The sequence below is a fragment of the Hyalella azteca genome, unplaced genomic scaffold, assembly GCF_000764305.2.
Source record: "Hyalella azteca isolate HAZT.00-mixed unplaced genomic scaffold, Hazt_2.0.2 contig10210, whole genome shotgun sequence".
NCBI classification, from domain to species: domain Eukaryota; kingdom Metazoa; phylum Arthropoda; class Malacostraca; order Amphipoda; family Hyalellidae; genus Hyalella; species Hyalella azteca.
Window position 1 is genome coordinate 118,122 of NW_025940256.1, and position 23,928 is coordinate 142,049.

Genomic DNA, 23,928 nt, shown 5'->3' on the forward strand with positions numbered 1-23,928 from the left:
CTAATTTCTAGTCAAGACTTTCTGATTTTTAGTCAAGCGTTTTCAATTTCGAGTCAAGCCTTTTCAATTTCTAGTCAATCTTTTCCAGTATCTAGTCGAGCCTTTCTAATTTTTAGTCAAGTCTTTTCAATTTCTAGTCAAGCCACTCCAATTTCTAGTCAAGCCTTTCTAATTTCTAGTCAAGCCTTTCTAATTTTTAGTCAAGCCTTTTCAATTTCTAGTCAGGCCTTTCTAATTTCTAGTTGCCTTTTTCTGATTTCTAGTCAAGTCTTTCTAATTTCTAGTCAAGTCTTCCTAATTTCTAGTCAAGCCTTCCTAATTTCTAGTCAAGCCTTCATATTTTTTAGTCAAGCCTTTCTAATATCTAGTCTCCTAATTAACGGTCCATTTCTTAATAAATATTACAGTTAGTCAAATGATTAAAAATTATTTATTATTATTTAAGTTTAATATAAGTAACTGATGCTCTCAACCGTTATTAATAAAAAATTAGAACCTTTATGAAATTTTATTATTGAAAGTACTAATATTTGTATGCGATTTAAAACAATAACAACGCAATTACATAAAATAATCAATTGAAATCATGAAATATAAATTGATAAAATTGATGCCTAAAGATCGAATTTGACCCAGAAATAATTATTTAGTAGAAAATGAAAGTTATCACGTGTAAAAATATATAATAATAAATATAAAATTATTGTACACTCACTCAGAATAATGAATTTGCTTTTGTCTAAATAGAGATGCACTTTTTGCGCTTATGTGGGTTTTCTTGACTCATTTTGGCTCGGAAAACGATGTATTAGTAGCACTTCCGCTCTCAACACGTGCTGTGTGTCAATATTTGGACAATATGACACATACATTTTTCTGTTTGATGAAATAATTATTTGATATGGGTTACTGAAAGTTTTTAATTCATCTATTATTTTATTTATTATTTATTGCAGGTGNAACATTATTACACAGAGGTTTTCGCATTTGTTCCACATACCATGCTATGCACGCTGAATTTGAATTTTTACGCAATAATATTTTCTCGCTTAATGGATTTCCGGCAAGTTTGGTGTTTACCCAAATCAAGAAATTCATGTCGAAGCGATACAGTGAGGTTGCTCGTGAGCGCGATAGTAGGAAAGTTATTTATTGTTCTTTTCCATACTTCGGCCCTGCGTCCGAAGCTATGTCAAGAGAATTAAAAGTCTTGTTCAATAGATACTTCCCAAATGTCAGTCTTCATATTGTGCTGGTAAACAATTTCACAATCGGTTCTTTCTTTAGATATAAAGATATGCTTCCTGTTCATATGCGATCGTCCCTGGTTTATCAATACAGTTGAGCACGATGTGCATCTGCGTACGTCGGGATGACGTCACGTAATCTTTATTCCAGGGTCTCTGAGCATAAGGGCAGGAGTTGTAGAACCGGACAGTTGCTATCGCGCCCACCTCATTCGGCTGTGCGCGCTCACGCCGAGCAGTGTGATGTCCCCATTTCTGACAGTGACTTTAGAGTGTTAGCTTCCACCTCCGGGACTCCCGATTTGCGCATTTTAGAATCGCTGTACATCTTTAAACTTGGGTCCAGTTTGAATTCAGCTGCTAGCTCCTATCCCCTTGAAATTGTTAATAGATAGTTTTTTGCTCTGTCTATTACTTGTAAATTTAGGTTTTAAATTTTGTTCTGTGCTTTCAATGTATTAATTTGTGACTTCTGATTTGTGATTCTAGATTCTACGAACTGACGATGGAGCTGGTCTCCGAAACGTTTTCTATAAAGATATGAATTTTTGTGGACTTTTCTTTGCTTTTAAATTCTTAGTTAATTTGCGATTTAAGCAAACAAGTGATATAAATTCATTAAACCATAATAATTCTAACAAATAAATAAGCAGATAATTCCTGATGAATTTATTAGAAAAAATAAATGAATAAAATGGGGTGAAAGGATAAGTGTGATATATATAGCAAATAAGTTGACTCAGATGTATTTATGAAATAGAAAAATGAACAACAATAATTCTAATAAGTAATTAAACAGATAATTTCTGTTGTATTTATTAAACAAATAAATAAACAAAAAACTACCACAATTCTAAGAAATAAATGAACAGATAATTTCTGATGTATTTATTGTAAAAATAAACTAACGAATAAAGTAAAATAATTCTAAGAAATAAATGGACAGATAATTTCTATTGTATTTATTAAAAAAATAAACAAATAAACTACCATAATTCTAAGAAATAAGTGAACTGTAAATTTCTGTTGTATTTATTAAAAAAATAAATAAACGAATAAACTACCATAATTCTAAGAAATAAATGAAGATTAAATTTCTGTTGTATTTATTAAGAAAAAATAAAAGAATAAACTACCATAATTTTAATAAATAAATGAACAGAAAATTTCTGTTGTATTTATTAAAAGAAACAAATAAAATGTAATGAATGTTTCAGGAAGAAGAAGCGCGTGTACAGAACCTCGCCGGCGCGGGTGGCGGCCGAGCAGCGCTGCGTGGGCAGATACAAGCGCTTCCAGCTCTGCAACGTCCAGGTGGGGCACGGGCTAACGGGTCAGGGGAGAACGGGTCAAGGGGGAACGGGCCAGGGGAGAACGGGACAAGGGGGAACGGGCCAGGGGGGAAACGGGCCAGGGGGGAAACGGGGCAAGGGAGAACGGGCCAAGAGAGAATGGGTCAGGGGAGAACGGGCCTGGTACGGGCTGGTGAGGAAAGGGTCAGAGAAGTTAGTCACGGACTAAAATGAAGTGCATATTCAACGAGCCTGGCTGTATGCGAATATTTCTACACTCAGAAGAATGAGTGAGTCATGTTTTCCAAATAGTGACATACTTTGCGCATGTACCACTGATTCGCCCTTTTTCCAGTAGAAAACTGGGTCACAGTGACCCACACAAGGTAAAAGAGGGACTCAATATTTGCACTGTAGATTTGAATTAAAACTATCGATTCAAATTTATCATGGGTATTTTAAATTGGAAACATTTGTGTTTTCAGGATTTTGCTCATGAAAATTAGACAAACCCTATTAATGTTGAAAAAATATTTTCTATAAAATACTTAGTAGAATTTAATTTGAAGGATTTCAGATGAACACAGTTTAATGTATTTAATGGATCTTTTGCGTTATATTACTATTTTCAAAAAACGCATGAAAATTAGCAACAGCGATCATGTTGGTTGACTTGAAAATACTTCACAAATAGTCAACATATGACAAAAATAATATTTAATTGATAAACAAATATTTTTTATTATTTTTTGAAAATAATTATAAAATATATTTTTTATAATAAGATTGCAAATCATCATTACAACTCAAACCGCTACAGTTCGTTCTCAATGACCTTCCTGACACGTCACTGATTAATTATAATGGGCACCATCACTCGTTGAAATGGCGAAGCAATGTCGCAAAATTCCATTCAAAAATCTAAAAAAATTGCGTGGTGCCGTTAAAATATTGAATCATTAATTAAACGTCAGTCCTCAATAAGGAATCAAGATACTAGAACATATAATATAATATGGTATAATAAAAATGTAATATGTCATAAAAAAGATATGATATAATAAAAGATAATACAATATATTATATTATAATATAAAAAGTCTAATATAATATTAATTTAGTTGTGTGTTAACGAAGAAATGCACACTCTCGCCACTCACCGCATGTGCCCATATTATATTATATAAGTAACATATAATATAATACACATATATAATGTCATATCCATATTATATCATTCTAATAACATATAATATAATATGAATCATTAATGACATTAATCGTACCCAGCAATGCCCGGGGGAAGCTGGAGACTTCCGACGCCAGCAATGCGAGCGCTACAACACGACGCCCTACAACGGCCGTACCTACGCCTGGGAGCCCTACTACGACGGTGGGTATATATAGTGCCCTACTACGACAGAGGGTATATATAGTGCCCTACTACGACAGAGGGTATATATAGTGCCCTACTACGACAGAGGGTATATATAGTGCCCTGCTACGACGGTGGGTATATATAGTGCCCTACTACGACGGTGGGTATATATAGTGCCCTACTACGACGGTGGGTATATAGTGCCCTACTACGACGGTGGGTATATAGTGCCCTACTACGACAGAGGGTATATATAGTGCCCTACTACGACAGAGGGTATGTATAGTGGCCTACTACGACAGAGGGTATATATAGTGCCCTACTACGACGGTGGGTATATATAGTGCCCTACTACGACGGTGGGTATATATAGTGCCCTGCTACGACGGTGGGTATATATAGTGCCCTACTACGACAGAGGGTATATATAGTGGCCTACTACGACAGAGGGTATATATAGTGCCCTACTACGACGGTGGGTATATAAAGTGCCCTGCTACGACGGTGGGTATATATAGTGACACCATGCAGCACCATGCAGCACCATGCAGCACCATACTAACCACTTCCGACTGCCGTCGTCAGGCAGGCGCGGTGACCGCAGCGCAGAATTATGGCCGGCGCAACCTCGGCCGCCGATACCGCGGCCATCATCATGAGGAGTGAAGCTCCGAGGCGCATGAGTCTTGATGAGCCCGCATCACGCACGCCACCATCACTCAGCACGCTCATGTGCACACCACCATCACTCAGCACGCTCATGTGCACACCACCATCACTCAGCACGCTCATGTACACACCACCATCACTCAGCACGCTCATGTACACACCACCATCACTCAGCATGCTCATGTACACACCACCATCACTCAGCATGCTCATGTACCTGTCTCTTATACACATCTAGATGTGTATAAGAGACAGGTATATATGGTGCCCTACTACGACGGTGGGTATATATAGTGCCCTACTACAACGGTGGGTATATATAGTGGCCTACAACGACGCTGGGTATATATAGTGCCCTACTACGACGGTGGTATATATAGTGCCCTACTACGACGGTGGGTATATATAGTGCCCTACTACGACGGTGGGTGTATATAGTGCCCTACTACGACGGTGGGTGTATATAGTGCCCTACTACGACGGTGTGTATATACAGTGCCCTACTACGACGGTGGGTATATATAGTGCCCTACTACGACGGTGGTATATATAGTGCCCTACTACGACGGTGTATTTATATAATACGTTTTCGTATATATACATAACAATTGCATTAAAATGTTCACTTCATAATGTTCAATGTTCCTCATGCCCCCATTACTTCTCGCAATATCGCTCTCTATCCTGCATCCATTTTTGCCAGGTCCTTCCCTCCAATAGCACTACTGACCTCCTCTCCCCCCACCATGTCCCCTCCCCCAATAACCCCCTCAAGCCCTTCACCCACGTCCTTCCAATAAACAACTCTTCCCCATTACAGTCCCCCCGCCCTCGTGTCCCATGTTCTCACAATGACAACCCCCTCCTCCCACAGCCCTCCAGACGTGTGCCCTCAACTGTCGCCCTCTCCCCCCTAGGCGCGGCGCCTGAGGAATAGGCGCCTGCATGGTGAGAAGGCGCGGCGCCTCAGCAATATGAGTGAACAAAATAAATTAATAAATGAAAAATGAGAGCGAAAAAAATTTCAATTAATTGAATTTTATTATTAAAATGTCGCGGCGAAGATCCAAATGCCAGTAAGACTAGGTAAGGAAAAACCTTATGTATAACGAGTCAACAATAAAGAAAATAATAAGAAAATTTGTAGCGAAAGAAAGTTTGTTAATAATTATTATGGAGTTACACCCGAAGAACAGCTTCAAGGTAGTGACTGCTAGTGTACAACTGTACATTCTACCTTTGCAATGTACACGAATGTGCTGTGTTCATGCATTCAAAAAACGAAAATAAAAATAAATAACGAAATAATGACGTGCTATCCAATGTCCAATATCCACGTGCTGCGTTCGTCAACCAAGCCTGTTTGTCAGATTTTACGAAATGAAAATTATTCGAATGTATAACCGAAAATTTCAATAGCCTCTGCCTAAAAAGTTTGAATTTTTACGGCAAAGACATTGAATTTATTTAATAAATTTGAAAACCGAAAATGGATTTAACTCCTTTGATCCTTCGCTGGACAGGAGATAGGATGCGATGGTCTGCTGGGGTCTGACAAGAAGCTGGACGTGTGTGGGGTCTGTGCCGGAGACAACAGCTCATGTAGGTCTGTCGAGGGGGTCTACAGTAAAGTACAGACCGGGTCTGCAGGATACAGCTTGGTTCTCACGCTTCCTACGGGGGCTGCAAACATATCCATCATGCAAGCCGCGTCTTCTGCAAATTATCTGGGTAATTGATAACAAATATCTAATAAATACATGTTTAATTTAGTTATTTACTATAGATAATTTTTTGTTCAAAAACTTTATTTGGCGATATTTAATATAAAATTTTCAATATAGATGTTTCATTGAATTTTACGTGATAACGAAAAACAACGCAAAAATAATGTTTATGCATGAATGTTTAGGATTAAATGATCATATACCATAATGTTCAATTACAGTTCATCTGACAGGACAACTATATGAAAAAATACTTTAAAATGAGAATATAACTCAATAATTATTTAAAGTTTATATAATATTTTTATTCAATTATAGTTTATGCAATAGGGGTAACCCCACGACCTTCTGTTTACTGTTTTGACGACCGTGCGCTATTTTTGTACATTTTGAACTATTTTATAGAGCCTTTACCGTATTGAACAATCTAATAACCCCCAAGGGGTTTTCTTTACCCAATTATTTTCCTGAGTGATATGTTCTTGAAACAGGAGTCATTTCACGCGAAATTTCTGGCATTAGCGAACTAATTTGAATAATATTAAATATTTATAATAATAATAAATTATTGTGCCGCATATGACACCGATCACAGCTTTCCCCTCATCCACAACCCTCACATTCCCCTCACCTCACATCCCTCACATTCCCTCCCCTCACAGCCCTCACATTCCCTCCCCTCACAGCCCTCACATTCCCTCCCCTCACAGCCCTCACATTCCTCTCACCTCACATCCCTCACATTCCCCTCACCTCACATCCCTCACATTTCCCTCACCTCACATCCCTCACATTCCTCTCACCTACACATTCCCCTCACCTCACAGCTCTCACATTCCCCTCACCTCATAACCCTCACATTCCCCTCACCTCACATCCCTCACATTCCCCTCACCTCACATCCCTCACTTCCCCTCACCTCACAACCCTCACATTTCCCTCCCCTCACAGCCCTCACATTCCCTCACCTCACAGCCCTCATATTCCCCTCACCTCACAACCCTCACATTCCCCTCACCTCACAGCCCTCACATTCCCCTCACCTCACAACCCTCACATTCCCCTCACCTCACAGCCCTCACATTCCCCTCACAGCCCTGAAGGACCCCAGCAGCGGCGCCCTGCTCCTGAGGGGGGGCCGCCCCCCCAATGAGTCATCACTAATAGAGGCGGGGGGCACAAGCTTCGGGTACCATCCCCCCAGGGGGGGCGTGGGGGACAGCCTCACCGCCAGGGGTCCCCTGGTGCACCCCGTCGACGTCATGGTGGGCGCCGCCCCCCAATATTGATTAATAATAAATTATTTATTAATAATTTAATTAATATTATTTAATTATTATTATCAATATTACTTGAATAATTAATTAATATTAGTTAATGTAGGGGTACGTACCATTTTGTACCATTTTGGGGCGTATTTGTGTACCATTTTGTACATTTTTTCATTTATTTATTAATAATATTAATAAATAAATATATTGATGATAATAACATAGACTAATTAGTAATATGATGCTGGGTTATAAATTATTAGAATAATTCGGAATAATTAGAAAAAAAATACTGACTAATTAATATATTAATATCGGTGGTTATTGATTAAAATAATACCGAATAATTAATATAAAATACTGATAAATTGATATAATGCTAATGACTGACCAACAAGTATAATACTACGAGGAAATAATTATAATAATGCTGGGCAATTGTTCTTATTGAGAATAAAACTGATTAATTCATATAATAATGAATGGCAATTATTGATGTGGATGATACTGAGCAATTAGGTAGAAATAGCATCGTGGGAAGAAAAGTTATTCTTCTTATGTTGAACTTCATGTGTTGAGCTGAATAATGCCACTTCATCATTCACATTACTATACTTGCGAATAAATTTAAATGTATTTAGTGGTTTGGAATAATAATTTAATAAATTGAATGCTCTAAAGCTTTATGTTGAAGTTATTTTAACAAATTAAGCCAGAATTTAAGCAATGCATAGGCCTCTTGAAACTAGTAAAATGATGGTTTCATGCGCGACAATGCTAATATCATTGACAATTATTAATATGCAACGTTGCATAAATTAAAATACGATGTTAATGCATAGATAAAATCGGTATTAAAGATAATTATTTTGAATCACTGCAATTCATCAAAAAATTTATAATAAAGTTTATTAAATGATTGTGTATTTCATCAGCTGTTCAGCTCGTCCAGCAACGTGGGTGTTCACTATCGCTATCAGCTCCCCCCTGGCACCCCCAGAGCGCCCCCCTTACGGAGCGATAACCCCCTTAACCCCCTCCTCCCCCACGGGACCCCGAGGGCGCCCCCTCTACGGAGCGATAACCCCCTAAACCCCCTCCTTCCCCCCGCCCCAAACGGCCATTACTTTCGTGAGTAACTTTTTTTCATTTCTTCTTTTTCGAAATTTTTGTTGTGAAAGTAATTTTGAGATATTTTTTCTGATTTAAGTTTTGAATGTTACACTACATGATGCAATATTATGTCGCCTATTTTACACGACATTCAGAAACCATAAAATTTTTCTCACAATTTTCCTATTCTTCACACCTTATTATACGGGTTCTTTTCTCACATTTTACATGTTTTTCACCTTTATTTATTTTACTTGTACATGTTTTCAGATGAGAAACACGTTGCATGTCCCTTATTTACCTTTATTATATAAGCTCTTTAACGACATTCATTTTACATGCTCTTCAACTTTTTGCACTTTGCAGGTTCTGCAACGGCCTTCATTTCACAGGATCCAAATATATTCATTTTATGGCTTCTTCATATATTATAATTTTACATGTTCGCCAGCCACCTTTAGTTTACATGTTCTCTAATAATCTAGATTTTAAATGTTCTTCAACGACCCTTGTTTTGAATTTTCATCTACTTTCATTCATTTGCAACTTTATTTTGCATGCTCTTGAACGACTTCCATTTTACAAACTCTTTAACAACCTTCTTTTTACACGCTCCTTAGTGACCTTCATTTTAGATGCTCGTTATCTATCTTTTTATTACAAATTTTTCATCTCCCTCATTTCACGCGCACCTTAATTGAATATCGTCATTTTACATTCTCTTTAATGACCTTCAATTTAAATGCTCTTAAACACTTTAGCGTCTAGCTATACATGTATGTCGCCTTTCTTAAAAACACTATTAAACTGTATTAAAGCTTCCCGTGAATGAATACTATGAATTAAAAACTTCCTATGAATGAGGCTGAGCTACAGCGCTGTCAGACACGCTCAGAACATGTCTTTAATTGGCTCGGCAGAAAAAAAACAATGAAATTTAGTCTCACACTTCAGTGCACAACGTGCTTTTGTGGGATGTAGGTGGCATTTTTATCTGGCTCCGCAAAACATTTTCTTTTTCGGCACTATTGCTGACAAACCAGTTGAGATATTGAAATGAAAAAAGTATCTGCTTGTTTGGGAGTGCTCAAGGCGTCATTTTGGCTATTTATTAATGCATATTGGTAGTTTAAATTATTTTGGTATAGTATTTTTTAAAAGACGCCAGATATATAAAGTACCCCATGTGTGAAACGCGCCACAAATGTCCAGTCGGTCGTACGACACTGTAAATAGTACAGCTGGAGAATAGAACTTTTCTGTTTGATAGTTGGTAATTTCTCGCAGTTATACCTCAATTAATATAAAATAGACCCATAATGTTAATGAGGTAACGGGTTCACGTAATAATTTCATTTTCATTTGCTTTGATGAAATATTGAATGAACTAAACTATGCAAATTAATCTTGTCGTTCGGAAATAGTAAATATTATATAATTGATTGTTATATAAGCGTGTGAATGTTAGCTGCAAATATTGGCGTTTTTTATGTTCTAAATAATCGTTTACTGGAGTCCAATTAAATTTTTCCACTCAAGAAGAATACGTCAAAATAAACTAGAACGACACATCGCTATACTTCTTTTCCCGAACACTCATAAGCAGAATGCAATTCTGGGAATGTGGCTTCAGATATTCAAGATCAATCCAGCCTAGTAACAAGATCAGTTCCAAAATATTAGCTAAATATAAAGTGAACTTCAATTACACATTTTAAGATCCAATATGCTATGTGCACATGTTCATATATTTCTCCTCAAATTCCACCCTGCTCTAGAGACAATTGATTTGTGTTCTTGATCAAGATTTTTTTCTTCTTTTAGTTTCTGATACTCACAAAATTGGGAAGAAATTCATCAAGATGTTGAGGATGATATGATACAGATATGTCGCCAGTAGTTTCAGTCTGCGCTACAGCCATGTGGACATTTATGTCGTCTTTCAGATTTTTTAGAATGCGTGAATTTTAAGAATGGGAGTATAATTCTTTATTGTAATTAGGAATATACTGCACAATAGAAGTGCATGTGAAGATTTTTTTGTGTTATTGAGCAAATCGAGCATTAAAGGGTTAATAATCTAGGTTTTATATGCTCCTGAATGACCCTCATTTTACATGCTCTTTTATGACGTTCATTTTACATGCTCTTTAATGACCTTAATTTTACTAGCTCATTAATTGCCTTCATTTTACAGGCTCTTTAATGACCTTCATTTTACCTGCTCTTTAATTATCTTTATTTTACAATCTGTCAATTACCTTAATTTTACAGGCTCTTTAATGACCGCCTTTTACAGGCCCTTCTTCTTTACACGCTGTTTAACGAGCCCCGGCGCAACATTTCACATGTTTTTACTAACCTAGGCTCAACATTTTACACGCTCTTACAACCCTGGGCTCAACATTTTACACGCTCTTACAACCCTGGGCTCAACATTTTACACGCTCTTACAACCCCCGGCTCAACATTTTACACGCTCTTACAACCCTAGGCTCAACATTTTACACGCTCCTACAACCCTAGGCTCAACATTTTACACGCTCGTACAGGCCTAGGCTCAACATTTTACACGCTCTTACAACCCTAGGCTCAACATTTTACACGCTCTTACAACCCTAGGCTCAACATTTTACACGTTCGTGCGCCGGCATAACGACTTCTTGCTAATGAAGTCCGTGCGGTTTTGACGCTCAGCGAAATTAAGGAAAGATTTACAAGCTTCCGTTGATGAAGCAAACACTTGATGAAGTAAATTGTTGATGAAGCAAACACTTGATGAAGTAAATTGTTTATGAAGCAAATTGTTGATGAAGTGAATTGTTGATGAAGCAAATTGTTGATGAAGTGAATTATTGCTGGAGTAAATTCTTGATCAAACAAATTCTTGATGAAATAAATTGTTGATGAAGCGAATTGTTGATAAACTAAATCGTTGATCAATCAAAAAAATTTGATTCACCAGACTATTTCTAATAAATAATAAAGTATAAGTAGTACTTAACTGTTAATTAGTAATCAAACAATTATTATTTATTTCAAAATTAATGGCGGAGAATTTGCCGAAGAGGATAACATAATACGTTGTCATATAACGGACCTTATCATAAGTACTTCCACCATCACATTGACTAATAATATCGACACGAGCTCTACTTGAGTTTTATTGAAAATGATCACTGAATTTTTATTTATTTTACCATTTACCACATCCTTTTAGTCAACATCATTTTATTCCAGCTATTGTTTATACCAGGACATGAAGCACAAACATGAATTTGCATAATTAATATAATATATAATTGCCCATACTTTTAATTTTTATGTCATAAAAGTGTATTGAGTTCCGGAATTGATGTAATTTGTACGTACAATGTGCCTTGTTTATACTTTTAATTCCTATGACAAGAAAAAAAGAACGAATTTCGGTAAATAATAACCATGGAACAAGGGGTTTTCGGGCTTTGTAATGCATATGCTACAATAAACCTCTACTTATTAAGAATTAGTTTTTAATGGATTATTAACAATATTGCTTAATTTCCAGCGATAAACGACGCCCAATACGACCGAACCCTTCCGAATTCCCCCGACCGAGGGCTCAACGCCCCCGCTTTTAAACCCAACGAAGTTAACACAAAAACCCTAAGAGCCCAAAGAAGGAACCTGAACCCCAAGAGGCAGCATGGGGTTGTGCCGTACGAGTGGAAGGCTGTGGGGTTCACTGCCTGCTCCGCAACCTGCGGCCGAGGTTATTTGGGGTCAATTAATTTTGGGGTCAATTAATTTTGAGATCAATTAATTTTGGGGTCAGTTTATTTTGGGGTCAATTAACTTTTGGGTCAATTAATTTTGAGGTTAATTGATTTTGGGGTTAATTAACTTTGGGGTCAATTGATTTGGGATCAATTAATTTTGGGGTTAAATGATTCCGGGGTCAATTAATTTTGGGGTCAATTAGGGTTCACCATCAATGACGACCAATTCATTTTTAGTCAATTGTTGTTAATTAATTTCTGATGCTAATTAGGTAAGTAATTAATTAGGGTCAATTCTGGCCAATCCATTTTTTTGGGTTGTTTGTGGTCAACAATTAATTTGTGCTATTTAATTTTGGGGTAAATTCTGGTTAATTAAATTTTGAAGTCAGTTGCGGTCAAGCATTAAAAACTAATCAAATAGGGTCAATTAATTAGATGGTCACTGCTGGTTAATTAATTCAGAGATTACACGAAAAATTGTCATAAATATATATACGTGCATATGGTATAGAAATTTTATTGGTGATCGTATATACTGATGATATTGATACAAATAATAGATTGAAATCAAATTTATTGTTTCATTTTATCGATAATTTATTATCTGAAAGCTCGATGCATACATGAAACACTCATATTTATTTTTGGTTAGCAAATTTCTTCTAATTAAATAATTCTACATGAAATTTCCGTTATAAGAAGTAGACGCGCTATGAAAAATCTCCCAGCATATAAGCTTGCATTAAAATTTTATCCAGCCATTAATAAAATAATTAGTAACAAAGGAAATATGAATTAAACGCATCTGAAATAACTTTTTTATTTATATCGTAAAATTTGTATTTCTGTTCATTATGAAATTTGAATTATTTGACGAATATGGCATATAAATCCTCATAGGAAATGGTTTGGGTTGAACAAACTTCCATTCATCAATTCAAACTTTCATTCATCAATTTCCAATACATTTTGGTATTTACTGCAATTATCTAAACCACATCGGCATTTACACTTTCAAAATACAAATACTAAATTACAATCGATTGAAATTTATATCATGTCGAATTATTCCAAAAAATTCAAATCCTATATCACGAGAAAAAATTCAAAATCCAGTCCGTTTCTCTCTGAGTTCAGATTTCTGAATCAAACTGCAGGTCGCCGTCATAAAAAAATACAAATTTAGCGGAAACAAGTTTATGTTTATATTTATATTATCATATTTATATTCAAGTTTTATACTATTTTTATTTGTTTCTACGCCTGTATTTTGCATGTAGGCATGCAGGTCACCGTCCTGGAAAAATACAAATTTTGCGGAAACAAGTAATGGTTAAATTTACATTATTATATTTATTATATTTGTATTCATGTTTTATAATATTTTTATTTGTTTCTAAGCCTGTATTTTGCATGCAGGAGTGCAGGTGTCTCACGTGGTGTGCGTGCGTAAGAAGCGGCAGGCGGTCGTGCCGGAGCAGAACTGCTACACTTTGCCCCGTCCTCCTCCTGAGACTGTCTCATGCAGCCTTAAGCCCTGTCCGCCCAGGTGAGCAAGCCCTGTCCACCTGTCCGCCCAGGTGAGCAAGCGTCGTCTTAAGTAAAAAATCGATGAGTAACAAAGCCATAAATAAAAGGAAGAAATAAACATATAATGCATAAAACCTACATTAGGTACTCATAACACGTCCATAACACGCCTATAGCACATCCATAACCCACCTATAACGCGCCTATTACACGCCTAGAAGCCACCTATAACACGCCTATACCACATCCATAACCCACCTATAACGCGCCTATACACGCCTAGAAGCCACCTATAACACGCCTATACCACACCCGTAACCCACCTATAACGCGCCTATTACACGACTAGAAGTCAGCTATAACACGCCTATACCACATCAATAAGCCACCAATAACACGCCTATTACACGATTAGAAGCCACCTAGAACACGCCTATACCACACCCATAAGCCACCTATAACGCGCCTATTACACGCCTAGAAGTCACCTATAACACGCCTTTACCACACCCATAAACCACCTATAACGCGCCTATTACACGCCTGTAACCCAACTATAACACGCCTTTACCACACCCATAACCCACCTACAACGTGCCTATTACACGCCTGTAACCCACCTATAACACGCCTTTACCACACCCATAACCCACCTATAACGCGCCTATTACACGACTAGAAGCCACCTATAACAAGCCTATACCACACCCATAACCCACCTATAACGTGCCTATTACACGCCTGTAACCCACCTATAACACGAGCCTTACGTACAGGTGGGAGGCTGAGGCCTGGGGCGACTGCAGCGCCTCATGTGGCGTTGGGCTGCAGACACGACGCTTCTCGTGTCGCCAACAGCTCATGGACGACGCCCACGCCGCCCACGCCGCCCACGCCGCCCACGTCGCCCACGTCGCCCACGCCGCCCACGGCGTCCACGTCGCCCACGTCGCCCACGCCGCCCATGTCGCTTCTGTCGCCCATGTCGCCGTCAACGAGAGCGCTTGCCCGCGTCAAAATTCGCTGCCTCCCGCGCAGGTATGCATCAGCTTCATGCATCCCATGCTTGAACTATTGCGTTTTAATGATAACTGAATCTATAAATGAATATTGTATGAATGATTTAATGTTGGTTTAATTGTTGCTGTGATAATTTAACAAGCTCTTTTATTGTCGGTGCGGAGAGCTCTTGTTTATTATCAAGTGGTAAAGCCTTCTGTTTCTACTTTCAAATTTTTAGATCTATCAATCCCATTGAATGAATATATGCCCAACATAAAATTGTGGTCTGAATAATCCAAAAGTGGATGATTTTTAATATAAATAACAAGAATTACGGTAATTAAATCGAAGAAATTTTGTTAGCAGTTATTTATTTCCAATAATTGAAAATAAATCAAATAATTTCTTCACTTATCTTTGGTATATCAGAAACCCTCGTGTAGCTAATTATTCCAAACGTTAATGATTGTTACAGTATCAATGAGTGAATAATATTATAAAGTTTATTACAATAATAATCAGAATGATAATAAGAATAAAAAACTACCTTTATAAAAATAAACATTTTGAAATCTGCGTTATTAACTTAAATGATCCCTCACCCCTCAGGTCTGCCACAAGCCCTCGTGCAGCTCTCAACCCTCGTGGCATTTGGGCCCCTGGGGTGACTGCTCTACCCGCTGCGGGTTTGGGACAAGGACCCGACAAGTTACCTGTGTGTCTGCCGGGACCAACGTGCCCCACCATCAATGTCCCGGGCCGCGTCCCAGCGACCAGGAGATGTGCGACATGGGCTCATGTGCCAGCAACACGTGGTTCTTTTCAGCCTGGGACGAACAATGTACAGCCGAGTGTGGGTTAGGCGAGCAGCGGCGACGTGTGCACTGCAATGCTGACCCACTTTATGAGGCTGACCCACTTAAGGAGGTTGACCCACTTAAGGAGGTTGACCCACTTAAGGAGACTGACCCACGTCACGAAGGGCCCAAATGTGACGCGCGTCTGCGGCCCAACGACACGCGCAGCTGTGACAGCGTCAGGGACTGTGGCGGACAGTGGGCTACAGGTCAGGGTCTGCAGGGTTACAGGTCAGGGTCTGCAGGGTTACAGGTCAGGGTCTGCAGGGTTACAGGTCAGGGTTTGCAGGGATACAGGTCAGGGTCTGCAGGGTTACAGGTCAAAGTCTGCTGAGTCACAGGTCAGGGTCTGCAGGGTTACAGTTCAAGGTCTGCAGGGTTACAGGTCAGGGTCTGCAGGGTTACAGGTCAGAGTCTGCAGGGTTACAGGTCAGAGTCTGCAGGGTTACAGGTCAGGGTCTGTAGGGTTACAGGCCAGGGTTTGCAGGGTTACAGGTCAGGGTATGCAGGGTTACAGGCCAGGGTCTCATTTCAATTCGCCCCTGATCCTCGCTCCCTCTCTTCCCTCTCACACTCATCCCCTTTCACCCCTTTCCCTTCCCTATTCCCCACTCACCACATCCCCCACAACTCCTCTCTTATTCCCCCAATATCACCTCCCCCCTCCCTCACCCCTTCACCTCCTCTCCCCCTCAGCCAATATTCCCCTCATCTCCTCCCCCTTCATCCTCTCACCCCTAACCCTCCCTATCCCCCCAGGGGAGTGGTCCCCCTGCTCGGCGGGGTGTGGGGGGGCGGGGGTGCAGCAGCGTCTCGTGGTGTGCGTGGCCGGGGGGCGGCGGCGCCACCGCATCCCCAAGGACGACGCCCCCTGCGGGGGGCGCCCCCGCCCCCCGGCCGTCCAAATCTGCCACCGGTCCTGTGAACCCATGTGGTTCACGTCAGAGTGGTCACAGGTAATTGTAATTTGTAATGTAATTTGTCTTGCACAGTTTATAAATTTGGTAATTCAGGTAATTATTATTTATTCCAATTATTAATAATTATTCTGGTAATTTTTATTTAAAATACTAATTTCGAACCGATGTGGTTCACGTCGGAGTGGTCACAGGTAATTTTAATTTGTAATGTAATTTGTTTTGTACCTTATATAAATTTGCGATTTTATTACTTATCAAATTATTTAGAATAATTATTCTGGTAACTTTTACTTAATACTAATTTCGAGCCGATGTTGTTCACGTCAGAGTGGTGCCAGGTAACTTTAATGGTAATTTATAACGGAATTCGTCTTGTGTATCAAAACTGATTTCAATGCATATTTAGTTATTTACTATTATTACAACACTTCGCTCTAACTTAACTTCTTGTTGTTTGTCTGTCTGCTACAAATCTTATAATCGATATTTAACACACTTCTACCAGTCCAATCGATCTGAGATTTTGCACACTTGCGTAAAGTTGGAGACAATGCATGAATCAATTGACAGAATAAACAAATTTGAAAATTTAATTTTTTTTTCATCATGAATTTTTTTCGAGATATGAAAATAAAATAAGAAATTCATTGTACATGTGTAACATCGGAGCACTGGATTCTTTAGAAGTGTTGTCATTAAAAGAAATTTTTAAATGCATATTTTTTATAAAGTACCGTATTATTTAATATTAAAATCGAACTGTTGTAATTCACATCAGGATGGACCCTGTTGAGTTGTAGTTCTTATTGTTCATATAATATTGATTTCAATGCAAATAAATTTCTCAGTATTATTTGATTCAAAATTTCAAAATTTTATGAAAAAATCAAGTTTTTTGGATTTTTTGTGGATGATTTCATGATTTCATTAGGTGATATGATATTTAATAGTCGCATTTCTAGATCGAAAACTAGGTTTGCAAAAGTTTATTTTTACAAAATTAACAACGTTTGAATTAGTCAAAATTCATTTTAAAGCAATAAAACACATCGAACAATTTTGGATCTGTATTGCTAACGTCACAAATTCTCATTTTACGTAACAAATTCTCGGTAGAGACAGTAATAATTAAGCGCTAAAAAACGGTTATTATGCGTTATCGTCGTTAATATAACGTTTAATAAACGTTATTCCGACGTCAAACCTCTGTTGGGTTGGGAATTTATTAGGCTTACAAGTTAGGCGTTTCAACACTGAGATAAATGAGCGAAACTTTCTCAATACCGACGCACTTTTTGACTTTGTATGGGTCATCCTGAACCAGTTTATCCGGGAAAAAAGGCGTGTCAATGCTGTGAAAGTGTTTTACTATTTGGACAATAAGACCGATGTATTTTTGAATGCGTAATGAGGCTTGGAGCTTCTGGGCGTAGATTTTAGTTGCCTCGATATCTCTCTTACTACTGAGCATTCAGTGTAGTGAGCATTTATTTTCATTATTATTGTTTTTCTTGCTCCTATTATTGTTATAATCATATTGTTATCATTATTTTATTATAAATATTTTATTATTATTATTATTATTATTATTATAATATTTTCATTATTATTAGTGGTAGTAGTAGTAGTAACATTAATAACAATAATAACGATAAGTAATAACATGTCCCGCCACCGTGCAGTGCACCGTGAGCTGCGGTGGCGGGGTGCAGCGGCGGGAGGTGAAGTGTCTGGACGACCGCCGCACCGCCAGCCTCGGCTGCCCCACCGCCGCCAAGCCCGACACACGGCGGACCTGCGCTCCCGACGCCTGCCTGGCGGGTCAGTAGTAGGATAAGTAGGATATGAGTAGGATTAGTAGGATATATAATAAGTGAAGAGTAGGATATGTAGGATAAGACTGAGTCATGAGTAGGATAAGTAGGATAAGACTGAGTCATGAGTAGGATATGTAGGATAAGACTGAGTCATGAGTAGGATATGTAGGATGAGGCCTGAGTGATGAGTAGGATAAGTAGGATAAGACTGAGTGATGAGTAGGATAAGTAGGATAAGACTGAGTGATGAGTAGGATGTGTAGGATAAGACTGAGTGATGAGTAGGATATGTAGGATAAGACTGAGCTATGAGTAGGATTTGCAGGATAAGACCTGAGTCATGAGTAGGATAAGTAGGATCAGACTGAGTCATGAGTAGGATATGTAGGATAAGACTGAGTCATGAGTAGGATATGTAGGATAAGACTGAGTGATGAGTAGGATATGTAGGATAAAGGCTGAATACGATTTGAAACACAGTCTGTATAGCAAATTTTCATAGTATAAATTTCTGTATGTTGTAATATTTTATTAACATCGACCTACGTACAGACATTTAATATATACATTTAATTCGATACCTCATGTAAATTATTAAATATAATATAAACCCCCATATAATAGCCACTTATATTTTTAAATTCAACAATTTAAAATTTTGTATGAATTATTTCGTGCCCGGGCAGAGACTTTAATAGAGGACGCCGTGGGGGACGTGGGGCGGGGCCTCCTAGTGGCCTCCCTGCAGCCCCAGCCTGAGAGGGTTCCTCCCCCAGCTGGTGAGGCAGTCCTAGCCATGTAGACTTGATGGTCTGCAGGGTCTCCTAGCCATGTAGACTTGATGGTCTGCAATACAGTTCCTCCCCCAGCTGGCGAGGCAGCCCTAGCCATGTAGACTTGATGGTCTGCAGGCAGTCCTAGCCATGTAGACTTGATGGTCTGCAGGCAGTCCTAGCCATGTAGACTTGATGGTCTGCATATAGTTTAAGTTAAATGGTAATGTGTTTACCTAACAAATTACATAAATAATAAGTAGTATAACAACGGACAGCTTTTGCAATAAAGTAACCGGAGCGTTGCTGGCCGTGATGTTGTCACAGGTATGCAATATATTGTAGAATGTGTTATCTAGAATATATATATCTGCAGTTGAATATATATATTCCATTTTCATCTGTATGAATATTGTAAGAAAATAATGTAATGTTTTACATTCGTACAATACATAATAGTTTACATTCACATAAATCATTACATTATTAGCAGGTGCCAACACATGTTTTGGAAATTGATTATCATTTTGTTTAAAGAAAATCTAATTCAAATAATCACTCGGCTTTAATTTAATCGCTCGGCTCAGGTTAAAAATATAATTTTATAATCTTTCATTTAATTTCAAATTTAATGACGCAGCAAAATTTGAAATGACGCAACGAAATGATATTCGCATGATATACTCTTTACTTCAGTATAGTCTGGCCATTTAATAGGTTTTATCTATACTTCTGTGAACAAAATATTGATCTAAAGCCGATTAATTCGAGTGCATAACTAATAAAACTATTTATTATCCGTATAAAATATTATAAAGAATAATTTGTGTATTGATAACGTGCAGGTTGGTGCTTGGACCGCATGAAGAACTGCAACCTGGTCTTCAAAGCCAGACTTTGTCGGTTGAAATATTACAGTAAACTGTGTTGTAGAACCTGCAACCCTTGACACCTGTAAGGTGTGTTGCAGCACGTGCAACCCTTGACATCTGTAGCCCATGTGTTGCAGGATGAGCAACACTTGACACGTGACTACGCTGTGTTACACTACAAATTACAGTAAACTCTGTTACATTACGTGCAACCCTTGGCATCTGTAGCCCTTGTGTTACGTTACGTGCAACCCTTGACATCTGTAGCACCATGTGTTGCACTATACATTGCAGTAAAATGTGTTGCTGTATCTCCAACCCTTATTCGTTTGCAACACCAAAAAATAAATTCAGTTTTGTTTTTCTCTGGTACTAGCGAAGTGCTGTAGGGGAGATCGATTTTCCGGAAAAGATATTGATGTGATATTTTCGATTCACAGTCGGAATTTTTCATACGGGTATAAACAATGCCAAGACAACTTATGAAGTAATCGATGTTATTTCATTCGAAGTTCATTGCATAAACCAACATACGAGGAAAAATGGAATTGCCTTACCTTTTTCTGGATTTGAAATCGTTGTGATTTCAGCTGTAATTTCGGCTGAAATTTCAGTTGCAATTCACATTATAACTCAATACAAGGTCAAAAAATAACCGTCAAATCAGAAAACCTGTTTCCTAAGTTGATATCGTTGTGATTTTATCTGAAATTCTAGGTCACAACTAAAAATACATGGATACCATCTATTAATTTCCCTGGACTCATGTATTAGCGTGAACCAAAACAAATAAATCCAGAAGATCGAGCGGCCATGTTATTTATAAGAAAACCGAAGACCCTGCAGTATTGATAGTGGATTCCGAAAAATGAAAGGTTTTGAAATTCATGGTATTTTACTACATCATTGTACAATGGGTGATGAATGTATACATGTACAGTATGTATGTTTGCTGTGACATTATAAGCATAACTGGATTGTTATTCATCTCTTATTCACGAATGAATTGAGCAAATGCCCTTTGGGAAACCAACTATGGCAGAATATCTTTTACGAAGACTAACAAATATTTTATTGATATATATGTTAAATAATGCCGGCTGCAGATGTAGAATTTATTCAAAGCATAGTAATTAGTCCTAATCAGTATTGAGAATATCGTGGTTAAGTAAAAACATGGATTCTTGACCAACATTTTCCTGATACGGTCGTATTGTTCCCATAACCTTCCTATTACAAGTATAACACATAGTTTATTTATGGACATTAATCCAACGATTATTTTCTTGTATAATAACAGATTTTTGTACAAACTTAACTGAAATCATCCAGTATAAATGCTGTGCTACCTGACGACTGGTTTTAATTTTCAGTTCACGCGCATGCATTATTTTTTGTTTATAATTGATTGTCATTTTATGGAGAACCTAGACTTTCCATGGGACTTAAGTTAAACAAAGAGTCCTATAAGTTACAAAGGGTACTAAGTCTTCCGAGGAGTTCTAAGGTTGTAGAAGGGTGCTAAATTTTTCGAGAAGACCTAAGTGTTCCAAAGGCCCTTAAGTCGAATGACATATTAAGGATCCAAGGTCGATGGACTTTTTGGGGACCTAAGGTTTCTGAAAGGTTTAAGATCGATGTATTTTCAAGGGACCTAAGGTCGATGGACTTTCTGAGGACCTGAGGTTTCCGTAAGGCCATAAGATCGAAGTATGTTCATGGGACCTAAAGTCGATAGATTTTTTGGGGGACCTAAGGTTTCCGAAAGCTCCTAAGATCGAAGTATGTTCAAAGGACCTAAGGTCGCTGGACTTTTTGGGGACCTTCGGTTTCCGTAAGGCCATAAGATCGAAGTACTGTATGTTCATGGGACCTAAAGTCGATAGATTTTTTGGGGGACCTAAGGTTTCCGAAAGGTCCTAAGATCGAAGTATGTTCAAGGGACCTAAGGTCGATGGACATATCATATAAGGATCTAAGGTTGAAGGAGCTTTTGGGGGACCTAAGGTTTCCGTAAGGTCCTAAAATCGAAGTATATGTTCAAGGGACCTAAGGTCAATGAACGTTTATGGGACCTAAGGTTTCCGAAAGGTCCTAGGGTCAAAAGATACTTAGAAGGCCTGAATTTGTCGAAAGGTCCTTGGATGGAAGGTTATTTAAGGGTTCTATGGTCGATGAACGTTCAAATATATAAGGATTCATGATGTCGTGTTCACGTGAGCTTCTAGTCTCTCCTCCACATCGTGGCAAACCACAAAGACTTTTTTTCGGTTCTCCTGACGCTTGGAACGATTTGCATTCGACTAATTACAAGCAATTTTTTTGGTCTGGAACTTTTAGACTTATTAATTAATTGTTTATTTTATTTTCTCCACTTTTAGGATAATTATCGTACGCGTAAACCTTATCGATTTGTGAAGTGTCTGATCAAATCTATGAATTGTTTTTTCATATTTTTTCAAGAAAAAAGTATTTTGAGTTCAGATTAAAAAAAATACGTAACAAGCGGATAAAGTTGATATCTAATTCACAAATTGTGCGAAAATTATTGTCTTCAGATAACTGCTAAAACGATCAAAGTTAATTATTCATTAATTGAACAACTATCAACTTAATAATTATCACTTGGCTTGCCACGCTGTGGATCTCATACAGTAGTTGCATTAGAGTTTAATAAGTTTATGAAGTTTTATGCTGTTGTCGCAATAAACATTTGTTTCTCATTGTTTATACACTCAAATAAATAATTAGGTCATTGTAAACAAGAATCCATGTTCTTTTATTACCCAAAACTCGAGTTGGCGTAGCACTGCTGCGTCTGGCAGAACTGGGTCAGGTTGACCCACTCATTCCTGTGACTGTGCTTGCTGGCCTGCACTCAGACTAATGAGTGGGTCAAGACGACATCACTTGGACTATTCCATCGCATGGCCTACATTAACAAATTTAAATCAATCTTCCCTGTACGACTCATGATAATTAGTCACGATGACTCACATTTTGTTTAGGTAATCGTCGATTGCGTGATCGTTCACGAAATTATGTCTTTTTCATCAATTCGGTCACAAATCTTTGAAGTTGTCGGACAAGTAATGAACCCAAATGTGAGACTTTAAAGTCCGCAGACAAGTATTCATACTTTTAAGTTCGGACAGTGTTTAATATCTCAAATTTTAAGCAATGAACTTTAGACTACCAATTTTTTCATAGGGTAATAATACGTAGTGCGATGCCTTCAGTACAAGGCCTAAGCTTGAAAAAAAAAACAGGCTAGCAGATCGGAAAAAATCTTCCATTAGGAACTGTTTGACATTAGGAACTGTGCGTTTAATTTTTTAGCAATTATAGAAGTTTCTTAATATCGTTGTCGCTACGCATAATAAAGATAAGTGCAGGGCTCGATTGTAGTAAAAAAAGCAGCTCTAATAATTTAAAAAAATTCTATAAGAGGCAAAAAAAAGTTCAACTTAGGACCATATTATGTTTTTATTATATAAATAAGACAAAATTAGATCGTTTTATTTTTTAATCGTTCGATCGTTCATGCAAAATTTCAATCAAAGACATTCAATCTAGAAATACAAAATAATAACATATCAGATAACTAACTTAGTAACTTGAGCGATTCTTGTTATAATAAAAGATAATTATTATATAATTATTATTATCGAATGCCAAATAGATTCATAATTATTACAG

At 37.9% G+C, this 23,928-nt stretch overlaps 1 protein-coding gene across 1 annotated transcript; it reads left to right on the forward strand.

The window, feature by feature from the left end:
* Nucleotides 1-1,941: 1,941 nt before the first annotated feature.
* LOC108678419 (ADAMTS-like protein 4) lies at nt 1,942-22,999 on the forward strand. Its single transcript, XM_047882328.1, has 15 exons — nt 1,942-1,946; nt 2,465-2,561; nt 3,830-3,932; nt 5,524-5,534; nt 6,110-6,317; nt 7,409-7,578; nt 8,520-8,715; nt 12,245-12,448; nt 13,878-14,007; nt 14,765-15,026; nt 15,600-16,056; nt 16,607-16,803; nt 18,450-18,588; nt 19,271-19,363; nt 20,203-22,999. The coding sequence occupies exons 1-15, from the start codon at nt 1,942-1,944 to the stop codon at nt 20,304-20,306; spliced, it is 2,376 nt and encodes a 791-aa protein (XP_047738284.1). The 3' UTR covers nt 20,307-22,999.
* Nucleotides 23,000-23,928: the final 929 nt, after the last annotated feature.